Genomic DNA, 24,501 nt, shown 5'->3' with positions numbered 1-24,501 from the left:
ATACTGACATGAACAAGTAATTAAAACTATTAACATAGCTACTAGGATTTACTGTTCTTTATTGAAGAGAACAGTAGGTGTCAACTGTTCTCTCAGTAAAAATATCTAAAGACATCACGGTTTCTGGAAATAACTAATTTGTTTTTAGTTTGAAACCTGAACTGGTTGCAATTAAATTGTGACAAAGAATCCGTTAAACAGTGCCTATTAAACACACAGGCAACACAAGAGCGCCTTAGAAATAATGGACCATTTGCTGCTGTATCAGTTTAAAGGACTTTGGGATTACAGCTATACTGTGCGCATATATTAACCTCCTCTGTAAATTTCCTTTAATTTTGTCAGTAAAAAAATACCCAGAACATAATTTAAATCAGTTCCCCTATTAAACCCCAAAAAAATAAACCAGGATGTAGTCATATCTCTCTTCAAAATGCAGGATTTACGCAAACAATGTAATATCTTAAAAGAAAAAGTGAATAACCTATAACGTGGGAGGGAGTAAACGGAACAGCCGTAACTATCAACGTCGCTAGGGATAAGTCGTTCCGGATTGGATACGTGATTAGGCTATTTGTTCCATTAATACCTTTGTGTCCTTAATTAATACATGCTTGTTTGATACGTTAAAGAGAAAAAAATACAACATAGCGACCGGAAATGTAGTATTTATTTGCTGACAAACTTTTCACAGATAGATAGTTATGGCGTTGAATCCGGATGATATTTTGAAGGAACAGTTTCCGGATAATGTTTCTATCAGTGACTTATGTGATTGTGGGTAAGGTTTTTTATCTTTCAAGTGCTGTGTTTGTAGAGTTATTGTTTGCATTTCAAGTGTGAAATTGTCAAGTGTTTAATCAATATTTAGAAATGTCAAGCTATGCCCTTTTCCCTTATCTAAAACTACTGATTATACCTCCAAATTTAAGCTCTGTTAATGCAGGCTTTTCTTTTCTTTGCTTTGTACTTGTTTTTCACGATCCCTTGTGAAGTTGTTATAATTTTCTGACTTCCCCAACAGAGATTCATAAAAGTAAAACATGAAATATTTTTTAAATATTATTCTGAATTTAATTTATGTGTTTAAATATAATCATTGCATACTGAATATAAAAAATAGGTACGGATCAATTCTTCGATACATATATATGAATAAATTGTGAATACTACCATTTATTTTCATGTAAATTCCGTTATTTTGAATGCAACACTAAAGTTAGCTGAACTATACCCATTTAATTACCAATAATGTCATTAAAACCGGTTATTTAATCGAAGATTTAAGGGTTGACAAAGGTATTGTATACAACACAATAATATAAGTAATCTACCACTAGAAGCAGATTAGATTTCAATAGATATATGTATAAACTTTAAATCCTAATTTATTTATTTTAGCTTATATGTAGATAAAATGTCACCACCGTCTTTTGACTGGTAAAAATGTGCAAACATAAATTGTATAAATTCTTATTTCATGAAATCGAGATGAGGCACCATGTCATCTTCTTCTTCTCTTGATCTTTAAACCTTTATAGGATAACCATACAATCACATGATGTATGTAGAACAGTTCCACCACCAATAACAAAAAACTTAGTAACATCCTTGGCTTATGTTTTATCACAACAGGGCATAACATTCGTATTTTTATTGGATATTCGCCCAAGACAAATTGAACATAATCATATGAAATAGTAAATTAAAAATTATTTATCAATACAAATGATAAAAAGAAACAATAATTATAGGAATTTTAACAAATCAGCATTACTTTCTGTGTTACTGAATGACCGACTTGGGTCAAACAACAGCAAACACATCTAAATGCTTCTCAACTTGTCGCAAGATTAATTAAAATTACCGGCAAATCGTTTAGCTAAGCCTGCGGCTACAAAATTCTCCCTGGTGATAACATATTAATGTTGTTTATTATCAAAAGCGAAAGGTTATTAAAAAATCCAAAGGTTTTTCGATTTTTTGTTAAAAAGTTAATTGAAGTTCAGTCAACCATCTAGCTTAGCTTAGACTTCACCCTGACGATAAAAGATTTGTATTATTCTCAATAGCTTCTACAAAATATAGTTTGATTTTGAAAACGGTGTGACAAATATTGGAAAAGTAGCAGTCCTCAGTGTTGCATCGGTTCGAACGTTCTTGTTAATTTCATAAGTTGGAAATATCTAATAGATTAACTTTTGAAATTCTTTAAACTTTCCACACATCGAAGGACTTTATTTATTGAAATTATATACTTTGTAAAAACCATTTACATCATCACAAAAAGTGTTATGAGATTAAAAAAGCGATCGTACTGAGCGTAATTTAACTACAATGTTGAGGTGTCTCAAGATTTAATAGCTTGTCATCCTGGTCAAACCTCCCCTTCGCGTACGTCTACTGTCGAGCACTGAGCCAGGATCCCAGGCTAAAAATTTAAGCATCCATTTGTAAAGTGTTGAAACGGCTGTCGCTTCATACGGTGCCTATTGAAATTTGATGAAGCAAAAATCCAATTTAACATGGGACCATCAATCTTTGAATGGCATTGATCATGTTTTCATCATAATAACATGTTTGGCTAAAAATGATTATTATTTTGTTATTTTCACATCCAGGAAACACAAGAGGCGGAATCAAGGAGGACCGCCATTTCCCAGAAAATCTGGACCATGTCCTGATTCCGATTACATGGCTACATTCAAAGGAATAACTCAGCGTCCACGATCCAGCAAGAGACCGATGACGGAAGTTCCGTTCGCGAGGATTCCCAGAGAGCCTATGATGTTAGATACCAACCAGAGATCGGATTTCAGATCACATGGTCATATTGAAAGAACAAAACCGATTATTCCAGTAGGTTGACATATTTCCTTTATTTTAGCTCATGGCTAATGTTTTGGCAGTTCACCGTTTCAGAATCTAGAAGATTGGGGGAAATTTAATTTCCTTATTCATACATCAAAATAGTGTTTCGCCATTAATTTGATATCCATTGTTTAACTCATCACGGCGTTTTGCCCACGGTGTACGCTTTTGAAACACTTACCCAGAATGCACTAGATTTTGAAACGGCGAATTTATGTATTGAATAGTTTTCTCTATTGAAAATATTGGAATTTAGTGGTTATTGTGGTGTTGTGGTTTTCACCTGATAGTTTTGGTGGTTGGCAATTTGATTCACGTAAACATAGTAAATTGAAAAGTTAGTTTTAATTTTGAATTGGAAAGAAAAGTTTAAACAGATAATGAATTGTTTTATTTACAGTGACACAAATTAATACCCGAGAATAAATATCAGTATGACAATGTAATTGTACCTTTTTCACATGTATGACCTGCTTCCGACTTTGATGTCTAATAAAGATTTAAAAGCTTTTTAAGTTTAGCTATATTTAAAACCATTAAGCATGAATGATATATTAAATAGCTATATTAAAAAACCTTAAACATGAATGATATATTAAAGTAAGTGTAGCATAACTTTCTTCATTGATAATTATTATAAGATGCAATAGTGAAGACAATAACCATATCCTGTCGCTTCATTTTTCATTTACATAACGTATTTGTTTTTTATTTTTGTTAAAATTTCTCCTATCTCATATATTTACAATCGGTTGCTTCAAGTGAAAAAGTCTTTTGAAATATTATTCATAGTTTCATGTATAAGTGGTTCAATACATACTTTTTGTTCAATCCATTATAATTAAATTTGTCTACCGTTATGTTTGTTGTACAGCTCATTGCTTGTTTATAACCATGGCCACTGGCATTTGTCTTGACATATAATAAAGGTGTTTGTTGATCTCAGACGTCATTTTCATTTTTGAAATCAACAGGCTGTGCACGTGTGGAAATTGCGATGATTTTTGTCTCGCAGGACATAGGGATTGCTATTCCGCTGACGACGATGATGAACAGTTGTTAAGTTTTCTGCTTAGTTTGATAGGAGCTACTTGTAATAGATCAATGACATTTTGTATGAAGTTGCATTACTATCAGTACATATCAGTTTGACGACTATTTTAAGGCCCTTCCCCTAGGTCATGGTCCAGTGACTTTAAATTAATTACAATTTTCAATGTTAAATTTTCTGCTTTAGTTCGTTTGATAGGAACTACTTACAATATACAATTATGTTTTTCTATAAAGTTACATTACTGTCCGTACATCTCCGTTTGTTGACCATTTCGAGGCCCTGTCCACTAGTTTATGATCCAGCGACTTTGAATTAATTACTGGCAATGTTGCTGTCCACCCGATTGTCTTTTTCTGAATTTTATGCTGACAGGCGAGAAATAATTTTTTATCTCTGTGTCAAGATTTTACTAAGTAGATGGATTAGCTGGTTGCGTAGTTTTTGGATGCTTTGTATCATGAGTGATTAAATGATTCTTTTAATATTTATATGTAGAATTTACTTATGTTCACATGCTATAGTATTTTGCACGATAACAATTGTAGGATTTATATGGGAGTGCCATTTTTCCAACAGCAAGCAGACAAATTCAACATGGCCGCCGTGTCAGTAAAAGTGTAAGATGTAGTGCAATAAAACTAGGATTTGGTTTATCTTAACTATATTAGAACTTTATTTCTAGGTGACGAGTATAACAAATATTCTATCAAAATAATATAATTTCTGTCAAATGAGAAATGATGATCCGGTGTCTTTTTGTTGAAATATCAAATGTACAAGATAACTAAAAATACAGTATTTTTCAGTTTTATTGATATATAACTACGAATATAACTAGCTCATTTTTAACTTCTTGCAATTACTAATTTTTCACTTTATCAATAAACACCAACCTTTGAATTAATCATTTTAAGAGGGCAATGAAGTTGTTTAATATATCTTTCTGAGGAAACAGAGATATTTTTGTTTGTTTGTTTTGTTACGTCCTTGATTTTTAATTCAACATACTTTTATCGCAATTCTTATTTTTGGAGTTTTATCTATATTTTGTTCAATTTACCCTTAAGCTGGATTTGACCTTCAAACAGCCTTCCTTGCTCTATTTTGTCCCCTTTACTAAAAGTTTGATAAAATGGATCATCCTTGTTCATTGTAATATTTATGAAAAGAAACAATTCTTACTTGTACTTTATCTACGCTTTTGCTGAAAAGAATTATACAGTATGTTATAAGTATCATCTCTCATCGTCTTTCATCGATTCTCATTATGTGTGTGTGTTTACTTGTGTATTCATCTTAAAATTCTTAAATCAAATTATTTGTTTCAGTTTTCGGTAATGTTTATCGTTTTTTTTCTGGAACAATCTTGGCGATATATAAGTAACAAAACAATGATTCGTAAAGACATTTTTTTTTGTCTGGAAAGATAATCTACGAATAAATCTCCATGGTTGCATTGTTATTGTTGAAACTGTTAAATGATAGAAATTAAACATAAAACAAATATTATTATGAGAGAACCCTGCCGCTTGAAAATGACCTCAACATTAAGCAGCTATGCGTCAAAGGCATCATACTACTCTAAAAAGTTCACTTAACATGAACGTTGTAACAATTTTCAAACAATTGAAATTATTTTCATATATGTGGCACATCTTTCAATATGTGCTCTTACAACACCACCAGTCAAGAAGAAATGTTATTGATTATGCTGCTTGTTAGATATAAGATTTTTTTCAAACGGATCTAATTTATTGTCGAAATTTAAGTTGCAAAACAACTAACAATATTTTGTGTAAGTAACGTCACATCCATTTGTTAATTGTTAGTTTAAATTTGTTTGTTAGTTATAAATATATGTTTGTCCTTGAACCTTTGATAGGAACAAACATCGTTAAACGGTAGCCTTTTTAAGTTATGTCGGCTTTGTTGACTAAATATATAAAAATGTTTGACTTGGTAAGGATTACCGAGAGTTAAATATTTGTTCAAAGTCAAATCCTACGCCTTTTATATACACAATGTAAATAAACTCTCACTTGAAAACCATTAAAATGTCTCAAGCCAGGCCAGCCACTAATTACCAAAGATGGTAAATTCGAAAACGCTACCAACAATGCTATACTTATTTATTATCTGCGAGTCGTTTTTATAAATGAGTCGAAATACTCACAATAAAATACATGTTCATTGTGTCAATATATAATATGTATTGAATTCATATACACAAGTAATATATAGTCTCTGCATATAAGTCTACCAAAAATAACATTTCTTTCATCGGTGGCCATATAACATATAACGTCCGCTGATACTAAATAAACTATATATTCAACCACATAAATAAAGGAAGTTGAGTTTTGCTTTTGTGGAAAAAAAACTTTCAAGATTTCAACGAATTTCTTGACTTTGCTTTTAAACTAATTAGACAACAATGCATGCTATCTTAATTTATCTCTCTACTCAGAACCTTTAAAACTGTCTTAAATTAATCTTTTGAACTTTAAATGTACTCAACTATGCATGTATTTTACTAACATTCTTTATTGTTGTTTTAAGAACTTTGTCATTGTTAAAAATGAAATTCCGTTTTCAATTATGAAAAGCGGTGACCCGGAACCTTTAAAACTAATAAAAATCTTGCTCTTCTTTCTTTGAATAATTATTCCATTTTTTCTGTCCACCATAACGATTTCAGATTTATCTTAAAGAATATTTCCTGTTTTACCAATTGGTTTTTTCTGCACCTATTTGTGGATTTGTTAATTTGAGTACAGAGCACTTTCTAACCTGTATATCACCCCAATGACAGTCGAGTGCATCGTGCTATATGAAGTTCTAAATTAATCATCATACACAATGAAATAACCAACTTTGTATTTCCAAGGTTAAATCTTTTAAAATTTAAATTTGAAACTCTTTATCACCACAGGAGGAAAAATTCGAACCATCGTCTGCTAAGATTGAAGGTATCACTTCATATACCACGGAATTTATTCCCAAACAATTGCAACCAGAGTTCAGACGAATGGAACCCAGACCTAATTACGTCCTGTCAGATGCTAAGTTTGAAAACAGAACAACAAACAAGGAACACTATAAAAAGTGGGTTCCTTCCAAACAAGTCCAATTTGGAGAAATGCCGAGCTTCACAGGTAAATCACACGAAAAAAAATAACCTTAAATCGCATATAAAAAATAATATATTAACGATAATTTAACATCTATAGTTTGGAAAAGCAAATAGAATTTTTGAATTTTCACACTTATATTGAATTATGGTGGATGCAAGCTACACTCATTCAAAAAAGACCCAAAGTATGACGTATGACATTACCACTGCGGCGGAATCGTTATAGCGTGCTCTTGTCCGTTGCAGTCAAAGGCCATGCATTCGATCTCCGGTCGTGTCAAACAAACTTTTAAAGTAAGAATAATATGTTCCAGTATTTACACCGCATATGACATTTAGGAGAAATTGTAAAAACTGGTCCAGTCATAATGTGTCCGTTCGAGAGGTCATGTTTTCCTGAGAACTGTTACCTTGCGAATTAGCAAAACTCTATGATTATATTAACGTAACAAGCTTCAGACGAAATAGTTCACATTTGAATAATTATTACAGGTTCAATATTGTATCCTGAAATGAAAGAAAAGTTACCAGAAACATGTACCCAGGATTCCTTTAAAGGAGAGTTTGTCAAACGACCAGACGCTATTCGACTTTCTGAGTCTAATATTAAAATGGAAGGTACATATACTTTATTTATCTGGCTTTTATTTTGTACGAGTTTTCTTCCAAAATTACCATATTGCCATATATGGAATCAAACCCTAGACCACCGGAACAATCTGTCAGCTGGCCGTGACATCTCATATACATATATATAGTGAAAGCAAACAAACGTTTAAATCTTGCCGCATGTTTTATTGTCTCTAGCAATGAGCGTCTATATTGAATACAAGTATAGGGATACGAATAGACGTATTATATGAAAACTGGATAACTTCAAAATGATATAGTACGTTTTTACAGACATTAGAATCTATAACACTAGCTTAGATCTATTCATTATTTTAAGCAAATAATACCTTTAACTATTATATGAAGCGCAAATTATTTTTTTTTTTACTAGGTAAACACAATTATAAAGTATTTGTGTTTAAATCAATATGACATTTACATGTTTAAAATACTAAAAATTTCAATACAAAGGTTGAATACGAATAATTATTAAAAACATAAAAGCAGACCTTTGTGACTTTTAACTTAGGAAACATTGAGGTATGCGTCAGACATCACTGAAAAGTATTAAAATTACTGATTTAAACATTATTTGATCAATAAACAGTTTAATAAATCTATCATTTCCTAGACCTACAAGTTATTTGATTAGTGAACAATAAAGGCAGTTTTATTTTGTACAGAAATACATGTATACAACAAACTTGAACACTTACACATACTTAATGTACCTTTGATTCCAAGTTTATTTCCCGTCCTCTGCATATGATAATGTATCATGTAAAATCAATCACGTTAATTATAATAAAGCCATTTATTATATACTTAGTAGTAAATACAGATAAATTGTATGTGTAATACAATCATTGTCAAGCATGCTGTATCAGCCACCCGTGATGATATCGATATCAGCACGGTTGCAAAGGCTTTATCACACCTTTAATCTGTATGACGTCACGTCATCGATTGCAGTCACTGTTACAAAGGCTTTACCAAACCCCTTATCTGTATGACGTCATGTCAAACCTATAATCTGTGTGACGTCATTTCAAACCTCCTTACCTGTATGACGTCATGTCACATAAAAAACATCTACGTGAGGTATATGTATATAATAAAGTGTATATGATATGACTTTTTCAATATCACACACCGTGTCAACCCTCAACCAATATAATCCCTCGAGCAGATATTGAAAAAGCCATATGATATGTCTGATATTCTCTATAGAAATCATTTTTGGAACAGTTCTATTATAGTTAACAATTCGCCTTTTAAGAATCTAAAGGACTGTGGGTAATTTCATTGTTCATACTCCAAAATGAAATCAACGTCACGTCATTGGTTAAATTTCAATTGTTTGGGACGTTGTAAGCCAATTACGGCGTTTTGGTGTACGCTTTTGAAAATATTACCCAGACTGCATTAGATTCTGAAACGGCGAATTGTATACGTTGCATACAGCAGTGGCGGATTCAGAAATTTTCATAAGTGGGGGCCCACTGACTGCCTAAGAGGGGGCCCGCTCCAGTCATGCTTCAGTGATTCCCTATATAATCAAGTTTTTCCCACAAAAGAGGGGGCCCGGGCCCCCTGGCCCCCCTAAATCCGCCTCTGTACAGGTTTAAAATCCTGGTTTTCTTTAAAAAAATATTATTTAGAAATGACATGAAATTTACATACTTATACAATGTTCACATCTTCGAACATTGGTCTTTATGGATAACTATGTCACTGGTAATCGTACCACATATTCTTATTTTTCTCACATAGGACATTTCATATGATTTTTTTATGTTTGTTTTCAAAATTAATCAAATTCTCGTGCGTGTTATACATTTAAAAATCCATGAACATCATTGTTTTTTAGGTGATATGTTTATGAATACCACAAACAATGACACATTTACCAAACATGAAGGCGACCATCGTGTCAAGAGAACAACACACCCACCAACACTGAAAGTAGGCAAAGCTCTTGGAAAGTTTGAATCATTAACACAGAGCAGGCGAGACTTCCCTGGATATCTGGATCCTGAGAGAGCTAGAGCTGCTGAGCCTGCTCCATGTACCATTGACTTAAGGTTTGATAATAAGTAAGTAGTTTCTTTGATTCATCCTATTTATTGTTAAAACATAGTATTCTTGATTATGATAGCATATACCTATTGAAATATGGACCCTCTGGCTATATCTTATGACTATATCGCCGCCATTGTCTGGCAACAATTATGGCGATATCGACGCCACTGTCTGGCAATGCCTGCTGGTTATATTGACGCCACTGTGTAGCAACATCTTATACTAGAAATTGTACAAAATGTTACCATATGCCAGAATGTTGCCAGAAGTTGGCTTACTTAATTGACTTAGTCCTCTTCATTCCTTGTGGAACATAAGGCTACCTCAGTCCACGATTGTTTGAAGTTACCTATCATAAAATGTTAGCTAAGTACAGAATATTTATAAATTTATTTTGTATACATTCTATTAGTCACAAAGCCACCACAATTTGATCTGATTCTTAGTCATTGCTGTTGAAGATAATTCTTTACAGATCAGAAGATTACTGAAGAATTTCAACTCTTATTGTGCGCAATACAAATGTTATGTAAATCCATGTTAACTGTATCTTTGATGATGTTTTTTTACTTTATTTAGACGTAGTTTGACAACAGAACAGAAAGAAGTGTTTAAAGGTCACGATGTACTGGTGAATCCTATGGCTAAAGCTATTAGGACAGATTTTGCTGAATATGAACCACCAACGGTCAAGTTTGAAACACAAACATGCAACAAGGTAATAAATATTGATTACTCAATTATCTGTATGTGCCTATACCAAATCTGGTGTTTGTAAATGAAATAGTTTGTTTCTCATTTGAATCGTAATTTGTTAAATTAGTTATTTTATCAAGTAACTTGTCAGCACATGTTTTATAAGGACTGAATAGGAAGCAAGCTATAATTCCAGATTAGAACTATCTTAGGATATATCGGAAATTTTATCTTGTTTTTTCCATAGATTTTTACTTAATTTTATGTCAGTGTACAATCTCTAGAAGATCTTCAACTTATGTTTCAGCGTGATTATGTTCCTAAGGAAATTCCAAAGGTATTGATGAGACATTTTCCACCAGAAGGACAAATACAACGCCGAGAAGATTTCAAGTTTGATGACAGGACTATGTCTAAACACTTCTTCCAGAATTGGGGACCACAGTCACGTGTTAGATATGGAGATTTCCACGAGAACAGACCCTATATTCCACCTCAAACTAAATTTGACCATGATAGTGTAACGAAGACCTCTTTCATACCCAAGAAATACGAACCTACAAAAGACTTTAGACCAGAATACAAGCCTGTAAACACGGATGGAGAAATAGACTTTGGAACAGTTCATAGGCAAACTTATACAAAACCTGTTGTTAAACCATGTAGGGCTCAATTATTTCTGTTACAAAGGGAATTAAAGAAATTAAAGCTGGAACGTGAAGGATCAGCCCCACCATCAATAACTGTAAAGTAGTGTTAGTTTCAGTTATAAGAATAAGCTACTCTTACTAATCCTAAATCCTGTGTAAGTAGTTTTCACTTTATTGAACTTGTTATTCTTTACTTTGTTTAATTTGGCATTCCATATGAAACTTTATTTCATTCGTCATATTTTTATTTTTTTAACATTTTTATCATAATTGAAATTGTAATGTGTGTTTTATTATCACGCATTTCAAAGCATTATTGTCATATTAACATTTGTAATGAATGCTGATGTTGAGTTTGCTAACTAATGTGACTTGTGTTATAATTGATTTTGATTATATGCATGTGTGTCAATGTTTTTCTCGTTTATATTGGCTATGCTACTTATTTTTGTGTCAATTGTGAGTTTCAGTAGACAGATGGTGAAAATCACAATGGGTTTTGTTATTGTTTTGAAGGAGTGTTTTTACCAGGGTAAAAGAATGTAATACTCTTACTGCCGGAAACATTTAGCAAATCATATAAATCGGTCATTTTCGTCTTAATCAAATTAATTTATGTTTTAGCATATCTCAACTGAGTTAAAATAATTATAAAAATTAGAAACTTTACTTTCGTAACATTTTCCATGCACGGTTCTTGTTCATCCAACTTTTGCTTGCCACTGACTTTTTGACAATCTTAAGCATTATATGTTCTGTTATATTATTTTATATTAATATTTAATATTCTGTAGAGTTTTATGTTTTGTTATTTGATTTATTGTTGTTATGCTATTTCAAAAAAGGTACAAAAGACTTATATATATACCATGACAAAAGGATGTATACATTGTAACAGAGAAGAATTATAGTTCTTCCAATCGGCATGCTTTGCAGCATTTACATGTTATAAACTGATTTGATCATGTGTGGAATTTACATTTTTATATTCGTTTCTAGACTATATTGAATTATGGCTAACATCTTTAGTTACTTGATAAGTTTTTGTATATTTTTCAGTGCTTCTAAAAGAACACAATTTCCAAAATAGCTGTGATTGTATAACGATCTGTGATAGATATACATGTATTTTACTATGTTGAAAAAACAATCTGAAATAAAAACCTCTTACTTAAGAACAGTTTTGTTTTATATAAAGCCTTCCACTTGTGAGTGATATTCTGTAAAAATGCAAGGGTTTGCCTGTATGAATGTTCACGCATCAGAAATTTGAAAGTGCCAGTCTTCGTAAGAATCAGGCAATTTTAGAAGAATTTCAAAACATGGCAAAAAAAAACCAGCTGACCTAACCATCGTATTTTGAAGTTACCCTTATCTTGAGTTAGAAATAGTAGGTCTTTCTTTTCTGCATGTCTGGTAATTTGAGTAATCTCTAGAAAATTTTTGGTTAGAATGATTGCAAATTACGGCGTTAGCTCCCCTTAATTTGTAAATTCTAGTGCACTTCAACCAAATTATATCTCGAAATACCAGAACAGGAAAGGTATAACGAATGTTATATTAGTGCACCATTATACATTTTTAACTAAAATTTAATGTAAACTTGATCGTTTTTTTTGTGCCATGTTTTCACCACTGCCCAGGCCTGATTCTTAGGTAATTGAGATTGTGTGTTTCTATTAAAATAACCCTTTATATGTGTATTCATGATTCAGAAAAATTGCCAAGCATAGAAAATAACAATTGTACTTAATTTGAATGTATATTTAAAAAAAACTGGCTACTTTTTGGGGAACATTTTTTCAATTGATCCTCGTGGGAAGAGCATAGGAGGAACAGTAGGGAGGTTTCTTGTTCTTCTGCTACACGGAACACTGTGATTTGTATGTTCCACGGAATATCCTCTGGGATACCCCTAATTTGACTTATGTACAGCCAGAAGATAATTATTACTTTAAAAAATTCAGATACTTTTCAAAAATTAAAACCATGTACCGTTAATATTTTCGACTGTTTAAAGACACCTGCTACAAGTGAATCAACTATCCTTTCTACTTATAAACATATATTAAAAGGAAAGAGGAGCACGTGTAAGACATGTAGAATGTTAATCACGACTCCAGATTTCACTAGTAACTTAACAGGAAAAGCTTATTTTACAAAATCTTTTGAACCTCTGGACTGTTCCACGGACAATGTCGTTTACAGAATTGAATGTTCTTTGTGTGGACTACTTTATGTTGGTGAAACTCGACACACTTTGCGTAAAAGGATGAATCAACACCGTCTGATAATAAAGATCCGCAATTTAGGGTTCTTTATAACCATTTTAATCAACCGGACCATGATCCTTTATCTATGAAAGTACGCATCATCGAGAAAATTTATCACCACACCAATAGCCCTATACTAAGTACTCCTTTCCGAAAAGATAGAGAAAATTTCTGGATAAGGGAACTAGGTACTGCAATGCCGAATAGTTGCAATGATAACATCAAAGGAGTAGGACATTTGTCAAGTCCAGCCTGCAGTGATGTAAATGTAATGAGCTTATTTAATACCACTTTAAAACACCAGCGTAGTCATGGGCAAAAACATTACTATCGGCCCAATGTAAAAAATACTTCCAAATCTAGATCGCCCTCTGGGGGCTTTGATGACCTTTTTCACACCTTCACCATCCGCTAGGGTTACATTACATTAGAACTATTCTTTTTTTCACTGCCTGTTAATTTTCTAAAATGTTTGAGAGATTATGCACTTGAAAAGGGATGCATAAATACATTTTCTCCAATATACAGACGGGTCAGTATAATTTGTGATGAAGCTCTTTTCCGTCTTTTTAAACCAGTAAGATCGGAACCTTTAAATGATGAAAAGAGGTAATTCCTTCCAGTTCAGTTTTTGAATAAAGGAATTGATGCAATCAACATCAGCAACGTTTTTCATCACAAGGAGGCAACATCTAAAATTCCACTTTATTTTCAAAACCAGTCTGTTCCTATTGTATCCTACAGTTACACCAAAACCATTGCACCTAAAGTATTTAGCTATAAGCAAGCATTGCAGGACCTTGATTTAGAAGAAGAAAAAACCCTCTGACATGTGACTGTTCCCACTCGCCTTATATTTACAGCCCCTCTGGCCATGATATTACTGGGGATCTAACATAATTCAACAAGAACATCTCCGAAGGAACCCCAACACATCAATTGGAACCATAACTTCAAAAATACGCATGGATTCCATTGAGGACTACGCCAGAGCAAGGGCTAAACGAGAAGAAGTTGAACTGGACACTTTGTCAGAATGGGTCAAAACAATCAGGTCTCTGATAAAACGTCGAATTTATAAGTTGAAAAACTGTGTAAATGATCGACCAAAGTCCGTTTTCAGAGACAAAGAAGCTGTAAAATGTCTATCATCTCTACACGATAAATATGTTGTTGTTCCGATGGACAAAGCTTCAAATAATATTGTCTTTGTATGTAAATCGTACTACTACGAATATCTTGTAAAAGAATTAGGAGTAAAAAAACACTCAGGTAATCCACATACAAAAACATATCATTTGACAAGGATGAGATTTTGGTGAATCATAAGTCCTAATCATGGCTTCAATGAACATTACATTGAACAGCAAATCTGAGGACTTACCTTGTTTGTATTGGATACCAAAGCTTCACAAAATTCCGTATAAACAACGGTACATTGCCGGCTCATCTGCATGTTCTACAAAGGAATTGTCAATTAGATTGACAAAAATTCTGTCCGCTGTGAAAGAGGGTCTTCAGAAATACTGTAAACTGTTTACTCGCGTATTGGTATTAACCATATGTGGATTCTAAAAAAACCCTAAAGAACTTCTGGATAATTTTAAATCTCGATCTTTCTCTGAAATTAATGCTTTCAAACCTTTTGATTTTTCAACCCTGTATACCACTATTTCCCATGTGAAATTGAACAATCGTCTAAAAGAAATAATCCACAATGCTTTTCAATATAAAAATGGTAGCATACGCTATAAATTTATTACTTTGGCATACCATACGGCATATTTTGTTAAAAGTGAACAAAAAGGTAAAACATGCTACATAGAGGAACAAGTGATCAGTATGCTGGAGTTTCTTATTGACAACATATTTGTTGAAATTGGAGGTAGACTTTTTCAACAAATTGTCGACATTCCTATGGGAACGAATTGTGCGCCTCTCCTTGCCGACCTCTTCTTATTTTCATATGAGTCAGAGTTCCTTCAGACACTTGTAAAAATCAAGAAGATCAAAGAAGACAGATCATTTGATTTCACATTCAGATATATTGATGATTTTCTTTCCTTTAACAGTCCAATCTTTTCTGATTGGGTTTCACAAATGTATCCTCCAGAACTAGAAATTAAAGAAACAACAGACACGGCTTCCTCTGCCTCTTTTTTAGACTTATACCTCGAATATGACATAAGCGGTCGTCTCAGTTCCAGAATCTATGACAAACGAGACTATTTTATTTTGAAATTATCAATTCCCCCCAACTTAGCAGCAATAAACCAACTTCACCTGCATATGGGATATACATTTCCCAACTCATTCGGTATTCAAGAGCTTGCAGCTGCTACCCAGACTTTATAAAACGTCAACAGTGTCTGAGCAGAAAGTTGATGAACCAGGGTTATGGTAGCAATACACAGTTAGGAAAAAAACTTAAAATTGACACTCATAATTTTTAAACACCCTCTTTCCCTTCCTTTCTAACAAATAAGGCTTAATATTTGTGTTATGCATGTGTATATTTATAGAAAGAAAATCTTCCATAGATTTGATTTCTAATGGTTATAATGGTGAAATATAATCTCTTTTGGGTGTAACCATGGCAACAATCTGCATTTCTTTGATACAAAATATTGCAAAGAAAGGGGGTGAACATGTCACAAAAGTCTACAAAATTTGGTCCAAAGGAAAATTTCAATCAATTACAGTGATACCTTTCCTGAATCCATAGACGTATATCTATCAAGAGGTCCAAAAAAAATCATATGCATTTCTGCTCGTTTTTCTATAAAATTGAATTGAAAAGATCGAGCGCAAAATCTTTGTTGATAAACACTACAATAATTTATGGACCTATGGGCGGTACGGATAGGAAAATACGGACTGTCAAACAGAAAAATGGCCTATAAAACATGCTAAAAACAATCTAAATGTTCATATAAACCCACTAAGAAGGCTATATTATTCTTAAATTATCTAAAAATCAATTTTATTGTACAAAAACTTTCATATTTAAAAAATTCACCATGGCCATAATGCGAAACTAAACTTCTAACTGTGTATTGCTACCTATGTCAAAGAACGTCTCGTCCTTTTTCTAAAAAAATGTTCATCGGAAGATACCAACCTTGTTGACAAATATTCCGTATCAACTTCACAAATGTATAGATTCTACTGACCTTGTTTATCATCTTAATTACGTGTTATAGTGTTAATTTATTTGCCTTTGTAAATTATTAACCTTTACTGTTTAGTCCAATTTTGGTAATATCCTTTTGGCGTGGCTCGGTACTTAAGCATCCCGCCAATGTGTTGTACTGTGGTCATTTTTTGTATTTTACCTATTATGTCTGTTTGTTTTGTTCACACATTGTTGTCAATATAATGGAATTTTATGCGACTGTCATACAAGTGAGAGGTTTAGCTAGCTATAAAACTAGGTTTAATCCACCATTTTCTACATAAGGAAATGCCTGTACCAAGTCAGGAATATGACAGTTGTTTTCCATTCGTTTGCTGTGTTTGAGCTTTTTTTTTTTGCCATTTGATAAGGAATTTTCCGATTTGAATTTTCCTTGGAGTTCGGTATTTTGGTTTTTTTTTAATTATAGTGAGCGTGATTAGGCATTCAAAGAAATCAGATTTGTAGTCAATTCAATTACCAAACACATGTAGATCGTTCACATTTAGAAAAAATCAGATGTGGAATATTGTCTTTGAGGATAGAAGCTGGACGCTATATCGGTGAATGACCAACAGAAAGACTGTAGATTTTGCGCCGATGAAGTGACCGAATCCGAGACGAATTTTTTATTGGACTGTTCATTCTATAATGGTATCCGAGTACATTTGTTTGGTGAACTTTTGATAACGTCTTCTCTCTTATCTATGAACAGTAACGAAAAAGTTAAATTGTTAATGTTGAATCGTACCCGAAAATTGGCCAAATACATGATTGTCCAGGCATACCCCAAAAGACGTAATTTATTTTACAAAAAGATATCTAAAATAATTAACTTTAATTAACAGTATTGAAGATAAATTCATGAATAATTTGTTATTTGCAAGAACGTGAAAAAACATGTTTAATATTATCTAAGATGATTTATTGTTTCATTTGGCCGAGTGTATTCATATTTCCTTATGTTTTATCGTTAAAATTTGTACATATTTACACATGTCACTATAATAAATGATTTACTCACTTACTTACTTACATTCTTTGAAATGTGTTAAAGAACAGAAATACTTTGGATGTAAATCTAGAAACATAACAATCGACAAATGTTTACGTAATATGTCAAACTGCAAATCTACGAAGGTATACATAGGAATGCTGTGAATAAATCAAAAAGAGGCTCAAAAATAACAATCAACATCAAATTCCCTAAACGACAAAACATTAAGATATGAGTAAAGAAAACCACCGAAGAGGTTTCTTACCTAGGAGAAGCACATTTGGCTGTGTAATACCTGTTTTTTAGCAGTCAACCTTCTACCTTTAAATCTCGATTAGTGGAATGATAAAAGGTATATAGAAATACATAAAATAAAAAAGTCCAGAAAAAAATAATTCAACTCTCTAAACTGGTATAAAATAAAACACAAAAAAGGTACGAGTGAATTATTTAAAGCGACAGTAGTTTTCCAATGTTCAAATCTCGTAAATCGATTAAGAGACAAATCAAGGAAACAACGAAAACTTAGGGAATCTCAAAAAGGGGCGTGACCGGGTTTATCGACATATCGTATCAAAGAATGCTCGCTGATAAAATACCAACAGTTGAATGCTTTCTTACCATGTATATATATGAAAACGTTCTTTTTTGGGACACATTTTTTAAAACTTTAATCTATTCCGCCAATTATGCATACTCGACGAAACACGCTACATAAGGACACTATGGCCTCCTTTTTTAGCGACCTTCATTCGCGCATTTAGCACAATTCAGATGTTAAAGAAATTCATAAAATAAAAACCAGTCCAGAAAAAAAATCACTCAACTCTTTAAAACTGGTATAAAATAAAACACCAAAAAGGTACAAGTGAATTATTTAAAGCGACAGTAGTTTTCCGATGTTCAAAATCTCGTAAATCGATGAAGAAGAGACAAATCAAGGAAACAACGAAAACTTAGGGAATCTCAAAAAAGGGCGAGACCGGGTTTATCGACATATCGTATCAAAGAATGCTCTCTGATAAAAATACCAATTATATTCTAATTCGCCAGCTCAAACGAATATAAATTATTTAATAAATAAAACAAAACATAAATAGGATAAGTGTGCCTACAGGTGTAGCAGTCTTTAATATTATTTACATTCACAATTCTTCAAACTAAAGTCCTTCACTATAATTCAGACAAGCACACTACCAATCCAATCATATAATAGAATATACAGTAACACAATCAAAAACTATCTACAAAAGAGGAAAAATTCATATTAATATAGTGTAATATATGTATATGCCCACGTTAACAATACCCAACTCATAAAAGGGGTGGGTGGGTGGGTAAACATATAACGAACTGCTGCTACGTTAACTATAGGCAAACTTCGAATAACTTTATTTTCTCAAACGAACCCCTTAAGTAATACTTAATCATGCTTTTCACGAATCTCATGAGCGCATATACCCGTAAAAACCGCATTGCGGGTATATGCCATCCAATCAAATAGAACATAAACACACACCATGTGCTTGATGTAAACACACACACGTGTTTATAGTAAACAATCACTTGACCGTAACTACGTCATGTGACCAATACCTTTAATAAATATATTTATATTCTAATTCGCCAGCTCAAACGAATATAAATTATTTAATAAATAAAACAAAACATAAATAGGATAAGTGTGCCTACAGGTGTAGCAGCCTTTCGAAAGACAAAGAAAGCCAAGCAGATCTGAGCAAAGAATAATACACATATATAGTATATCTATAAAAATTAAATTCCCAAACTTTTAGACACTATCAGTTTTTCTTTAACATTTTCTCTTACATAGCCATCTTTTGCTTTATCTGAAGCCCATCTACCATGCTTCTTAAATAATCTATCATGAATGCCAGCTGATGCAGCTGCAGTAGCTCCACCTGATCTCAAGCTATGTAATCCAAATTTTGACTTATCTAAACCGATAGATTCCAGAGCTGATAATATAATTTCTCTAACTCTAGTATATGACAAAGGTTTAAAACCTCTCAGTCTATAAGATCTAGATTTTTTACATAAATACATGGATCTAAATATATAATCTGAAGATGATGCATCTATATTGGATAATAACAAATATTTCTCCAACATACTAACAGGGCATGTTTGTGTATCTGTTCTAGCAATTAAAACTTGTGTGCCTTCTCTATAACGATCAGTTTTGCTTTTCTGTATGAGCAAAGAGACATGTGTATCAGCAAATCTTAAATCAGATCTTTTTAAATTTACCATTTCAGAAAATCTTAAAAAGCCTGCGTAACTAATAAGACACATACAACAAATTCTAATTTCTATAAGATTGTTACATTCTTTACCATATTTATTAACAATTTTCTTTAAAATATCTGGCGTAATTGGTTCTTTTTTATTTACAATAATATGTCCAATCTTTCTATGAGCTCCTTCTTTAACCGATATACACAACTGTGAATTACACGGATTAGAAAAGCCAGCTAGTTTGTGAGCCCAGCTTATTGAATAATATGCTTCTTCAACCTTAGCATACGAGTTAAATGTCTTTGATATGTGTATTAAGTACAATGAAACATAAAAATCTGAAGCTGGTAAAGGTTTAACATAAGAATATTTATTACACCACTTACAGAAATTGTTAAATGCATAAGAGTATTTTCTTTTGGTATTCTCGGCTTTCGAATAGAGACAGAACTCAGGTAGGCAGTTAGATAAAGATGATAAATCTTGGTCAACTGGCTTAGGCAAGGATTTCCAGACTCCACATGAAAAAATATCTGAAAAACGTGCATATCAAATAGAAATATAATCTACTATACTACTACTAGCTTACAATATATTTAAATGACCTTGCCAGATTTATTTTTCACACTGGCCATGTCAGGTGAGACCTTGCCTATTTAATTTGGCCTTGTCATCAGCATACGACCTTGCCATTAGATTGGCCTTGTCTTTACCATACGACCTTGCTCAACAGCCTTGTCGTAAATTCTTACATGAACTGAGCGTTCAATCTAATAGCTAAAACACTAGAAACGAATTCAGAAAATCCCAACAAGGACTTATTATTCATACCATGAATAAAAATGTTCTGATTTGGTTGAAATTCTAAAACATCAGTTACATAGGGTTGCAAATGCGAACCTTTTTTAAAAATCATTGTCCAATATGACGAGGAAGGCCACTTTGGAACTATCAAAGTGCCTCTAGCCTTACATAAAATCAAATGTTTGATTGCTCTACAGACAACGGAAATTGGAGGAACAATCCAATTTACTTCATTTTTCCAATTTTGCGTGAACGCATCAACTGCTTCAACACCTGGATTCCAGAATTTGGAATTAAATCTTGGTAATTTTTTATTCAAATTACTCGCAAACCTGTCCACAGTATGCGGACCCCACATATTATCTACTAATTTAAAAAATTCTTTATTTGTTCCCCAGTCTTCTATATCAATCATTTTAGAAATATAATCAGCTTTTGTATTCTTAGATCTCGGGATCCAAACAACATCTAAAGTAATATTCAATTCAGAACACAACTTAAAAATATTAATAGCTATCTCTTGTAAATGTACTTTTGCACTTCCTTTCTGAACAATGGAAACACAGTTATTATTATCTGTATGCCATTTAACACATTTATTTCTTAAACGGTTCTTAAACGACATCAAAGCCAACAAAATAGCTTGAAGTTCTCTCCATGTAGAACTCTTTAGGGACTCTTGTAAAGTCCACATCTGATGAAAAATATTAGAGTCAATATCTATCGAGTAAGCACCAGCAGCTACGTTACTGGCATCAGAATATACAAGCACGTGAGGAAAAGAATAACCTGCTAAATGTTTTCTGTTCAATCTTTTAATGTTATTCAGCCAAAATGTGAGCTCATTAAATACACAATCAGGACATTCCAATATTAACTTTAAATCCCACTTTACTCTGTATTCAATTGCCCAGTGTAAATAACGGGTCATTAAACTAGTTATGTTACCCATGACTGGACACATAGAAATTACCTTTCCCGTTACCTGAGCCAATTTACGTGCTGTGAAATTAGGAAAGTTATTCAAAATATCAACCAATGATGTAAGTGTATTATCAATCCGTCTATCTGATATACTAATTGAAAAATCAGACGAATCCCAAACTAAACCTAACCACTCTAAACATTGTACTGGCTCAAAAATAGATTTATCCATGTTAATTAAAAACCCTGCTTCTAACAAGGAGGTTTTCACGAAAGATGAACATTCGGAAGCTTCTTGTTTATTTTTACCCATTCCAAGTCCATCATCTAAGTAAAGTACAATATCTACGCCATTTTCTCGCCAATATTTTACGATTGGTCGTAGACATTTTGTGAAAAGATATGGAGCAGATGATAGACCAAAGGCTAACACTGTAAAACAGTAAAATTTTTCGTTCCAGCAAAATCCTAAATATGTTTGTTGTTTAGTACATACGTCATAATGAAAATATCCAGACTTAAGATCAAATTTAAATTGATAGCAATCTTTTGTGAAATAATTTAAAGCCACTTTCCAGTCCTCAAATTTTATTCTTTCTTTTTTAATAAAAACATTCAGTTCACTTAAATCTAAAATCAGACGTTTTTTGCCCGAACTTTGAACTGCAACACTTAGCGGATTTACAACAAACGGTTGAAATGGAGTTTCAATAACACATCCGATATTCAGTAATTCTGAAATTGCTTCATTTACAAATTTAGAATGAACATTTGCAGATTTGTTATTCTTAAATGACATAGATGTAGGAGTCTGCAAAAATGGAATAACGTAACCATGTTGGATAGTATTGATAACAAATTCATTTGCACCTATATGTTTCCAGAATTGTATATGCTTGCGTAAACTATATTTTACCCCTTTTGCAACAGATGAAATATCAATATTATCAAAATATTTAGCATGTGACAGAACCAGTTCAAACTGTCCGTAAAGATTGCTTTCATCTAAAAAAGTAGTATCAAAATACTTATCATTAACTCTGTTGCCTTGATGTCCCTGGGACAGCTGGTTTTGTACTGAAAAGGGGGCACTGAGTTCGCCAGTGACCAAGCTGGTTGCAGTTGTAACAGATGTCATGAGATGAGGGTTCCCTCCGTCTGCTGGTCCGAAAGGGCGGCTGTTGATAATTGTTTTGTCGAACATTGTGTTGATTGGGCATTGGAGCAGGAGGAGCAGAAACAGTAGCTGTAACGGTTCTATAAGGATGAGGTCTTTTCTTTTCCTTGATACTCCTAATGGCACGGCTTTCTGCAGAACGAATGCGTTTCTCATCTTCTGAGTCGGAGGCAAGGTCGTCACTCTCATATTCGCGGACGGTTTTCCAGCCTGCGGGAGATTTGTCTGCAATGCGGATGAGTTTATTACGCTTCTTAACTTTGAGGATAGCACCAGATACCAATTTAAGACATGCTGCATCTTCATCAGGAATACGCTTCTGAAGCTTAACAAGGTCGGCCATAATTTCACAATTGAAATTGAACTGTATCTGGTTACCCTCACCTTTAAGTTTAACTGACACTTCTTGCTTGAGTTTGGTAGCGAAGTTCTCATTGCCAACGGCCAAGTCTTTGTGAAGAGTAGCGATCTTCCCGTCAAGATAGGTTTTAAACAGCGAGAATGTATCAACCAAGTCGTTATTACCAGTATGATGTGCAGAACTACCATCAGGCAACGAATGTACACTAGGACCAGGCAAAGATTCATGGTCAGAATCTAGAAGTTTCTCGTAGTCAGACATACCACAATAACGAACTGCTGCTACGTTAACTATAGGCAAACTTCGAATAACTTTATTTTCTCAAACGAACCCCTTAAGTAATACTTAATCATGCTTTTCACGAATCTCATGAGCGCATATACCCGTAAAAACCGCATTGCGGGTATATGCCATCCAATCAAATAGAACATAAACACACACCATGTGCTTGATGTAAACACACACACGTGTTTATAGTAAACAATCACTTGACCGTAACTACGTCATGTGACCAATACCTTTAATAAATATATCAGTTGAATGCTTTCTTACGATGTATATATATGAAAACGTGCTTTTATGGGACACATTTTTTTTAACTTTAATCTATTCCACCAAGAATGCATACTCGACGAAACACGCTACATAAGGAAACTATGTCCTCTCTTTTTAGCGACCTTCATTCGAATATCGATTAATGAACGTTTTTAACAAACAAAGAAAAAGATATAACCATGATGATAGTTGTTTTTATTTGTTCTGCAAATGCAGTACATTTTGACAAATTATCATTATGACAAGAGACTCAAACCCCTGAATCGCTCACCGGACAAAAATATACTGAAATGATATTTTTATTTTGACTTTTTTTCGCAGTATTGTTTTGTATTAGAATACAATCAGATAACTTATTCACAAATATTTTTTATGCATCTTTTTGTAAGCACTCAAGTAACATTAAAGCGAATAATTTGTGCTTTCTCCAGTATTAGGATCACATTAGTTCTTTAAGTAAAATTCGTGATAACATTTTATTTTCGTAAAATTCTCCAACCCCCACACAACCTTTCCTTAAATCATTTGTCCTTAACTAAGAGGACCAATGGAATTATTTTTAGATCTCAATTTGCTTGTTTTTTTCAATTTCGCCTATTACGGTTTCTTCTTATTCTTTATTGTTTTCTGGATAAAATCTAATAAATATCAAAGTTCATTAAAATCTTCATGATCCTTCATTATAGGGCAATAACCCTAATAAAAATCAACTGACAGTTTTTATTTTGTGACTTCTTTGATTATCTAGCCTTGATGACAATTTCTACTGTTTTCAGTTTCTGATTATATAGTATAGTTTCCTAGATAGCAGGCCTTCACTTTAATATTGAAAATAATTCAACATTTGCTTAAACGGGTAATAACTCCTATAAGCCGTC

At 32.9% G+C, this 24,501-nt stretch overlaps 2 protein-coding genes across 3 annotated transcripts; one reads left to right on the top strand and one right to left on the bottom strand.

Moving 5' to 3' along the window:
- The first annotated feature begins 518 nt into the window (after window positions 1-518).
- Window positions 519-12,276, top strand: LOC127701450 (stabilizer of axonemal microtubules 2-like). Of its 2 annotated transcripts, XM_052205313.1 has the most exons (8): window positions 519-781; window positions 2,622-2,859; window positions 4,471-4,542; window positions 6,858-7,080; window positions 7,551-7,676; window positions 9,541-9,766; window positions 10,332-10,470; window positions 10,756-12,276. In XM_052205313.1, the coding sequence occupies exons 1-8, from the start codon at window positions 705-707 to the stop codon at window positions 11,200-11,202; spliced, it is 1,548 nt and encodes a 515-aa protein (XP_052061273.1). In that variant the 5' UTR covers window positions 519-704; the 3' UTR covers window positions 11,203-12,276. The 2 variants fall into 2 exon arrangements, with proteins under 2 accessions (XP_052061273.1, XP_052061274.1); XM_052205314.1 differs by lacking the exon at window positions 4,471-4,542 and having other exon boundaries at window positions 520-781.
- Window positions 12,277-22,523: 10,247 nt separating this feature from the next.
- Window positions 22,524-23,329, bottom strand: LOC127701958 (uncharacterized). Its single transcript, XM_052205933.1, has one exon. It carries the CDS (start codon window positions 23,327-23,329, stop codon window positions 22,565-22,567), a length of 765 nt encoding a protein of 254 aa, XP_052061893.1. The 3' UTR covers window positions 22,524-22,564.
- Between the last annotated feature and the right edge of the window lie 1,172 nt (window positions 23,330-24,501).

Source organism: Mytilus californianus, unplaced genomic scaffold (genome assembly GCF_021869535.1).
Source record: "Mytilus californianus isolate M0D057914Y unplaced genomic scaffold, xbMytCali1.0.p SCAF_5, whole genome shotgun sequence".
In the NCBI taxonomy this organism is placed as follows: Eukaryota; Metazoa; Mollusca; class Bivalvia; order Mytilida; family Mytilidae; genus Mytilus; species Mytilus californianus.
Note: the sequence above shows the minus strand (reverse complement) of the source record. Positions and strands in the feature narration are given on the sequence as shown.

Excerpts from the sequence above, each read along its gene's own strand:
- LOC127701450 (XM_052205313.1), top strand. The coding sequence starts at position 705 with ATGGCGTTGAATCCGGATGATATTTTGAAGGAACAGTTTCCGGATAAT. Across the intron at positions 4,543-6,857 it reads GCCGCCGTGTCAGTAAAAGT|GAGGAAAAATTCGAACCATC; the intron begins GTAAGATGTAGT and ends TTATCACCACAG. Across the intron at positions 7,677-9,540 it reads GTCTAATATTAAAATGGAAG|GTGATATGTTTATGAATACC; the intron begins GTACATATACTT and ends ATTGTTTTTTAG.
- LOC127701958 (XM_052205933.1), bottom strand. The coding sequence starts at position 23,329 with ATGTCTGACTACGAGAAACTTCTAGATTCTGACCATGAATCTTTGCCT.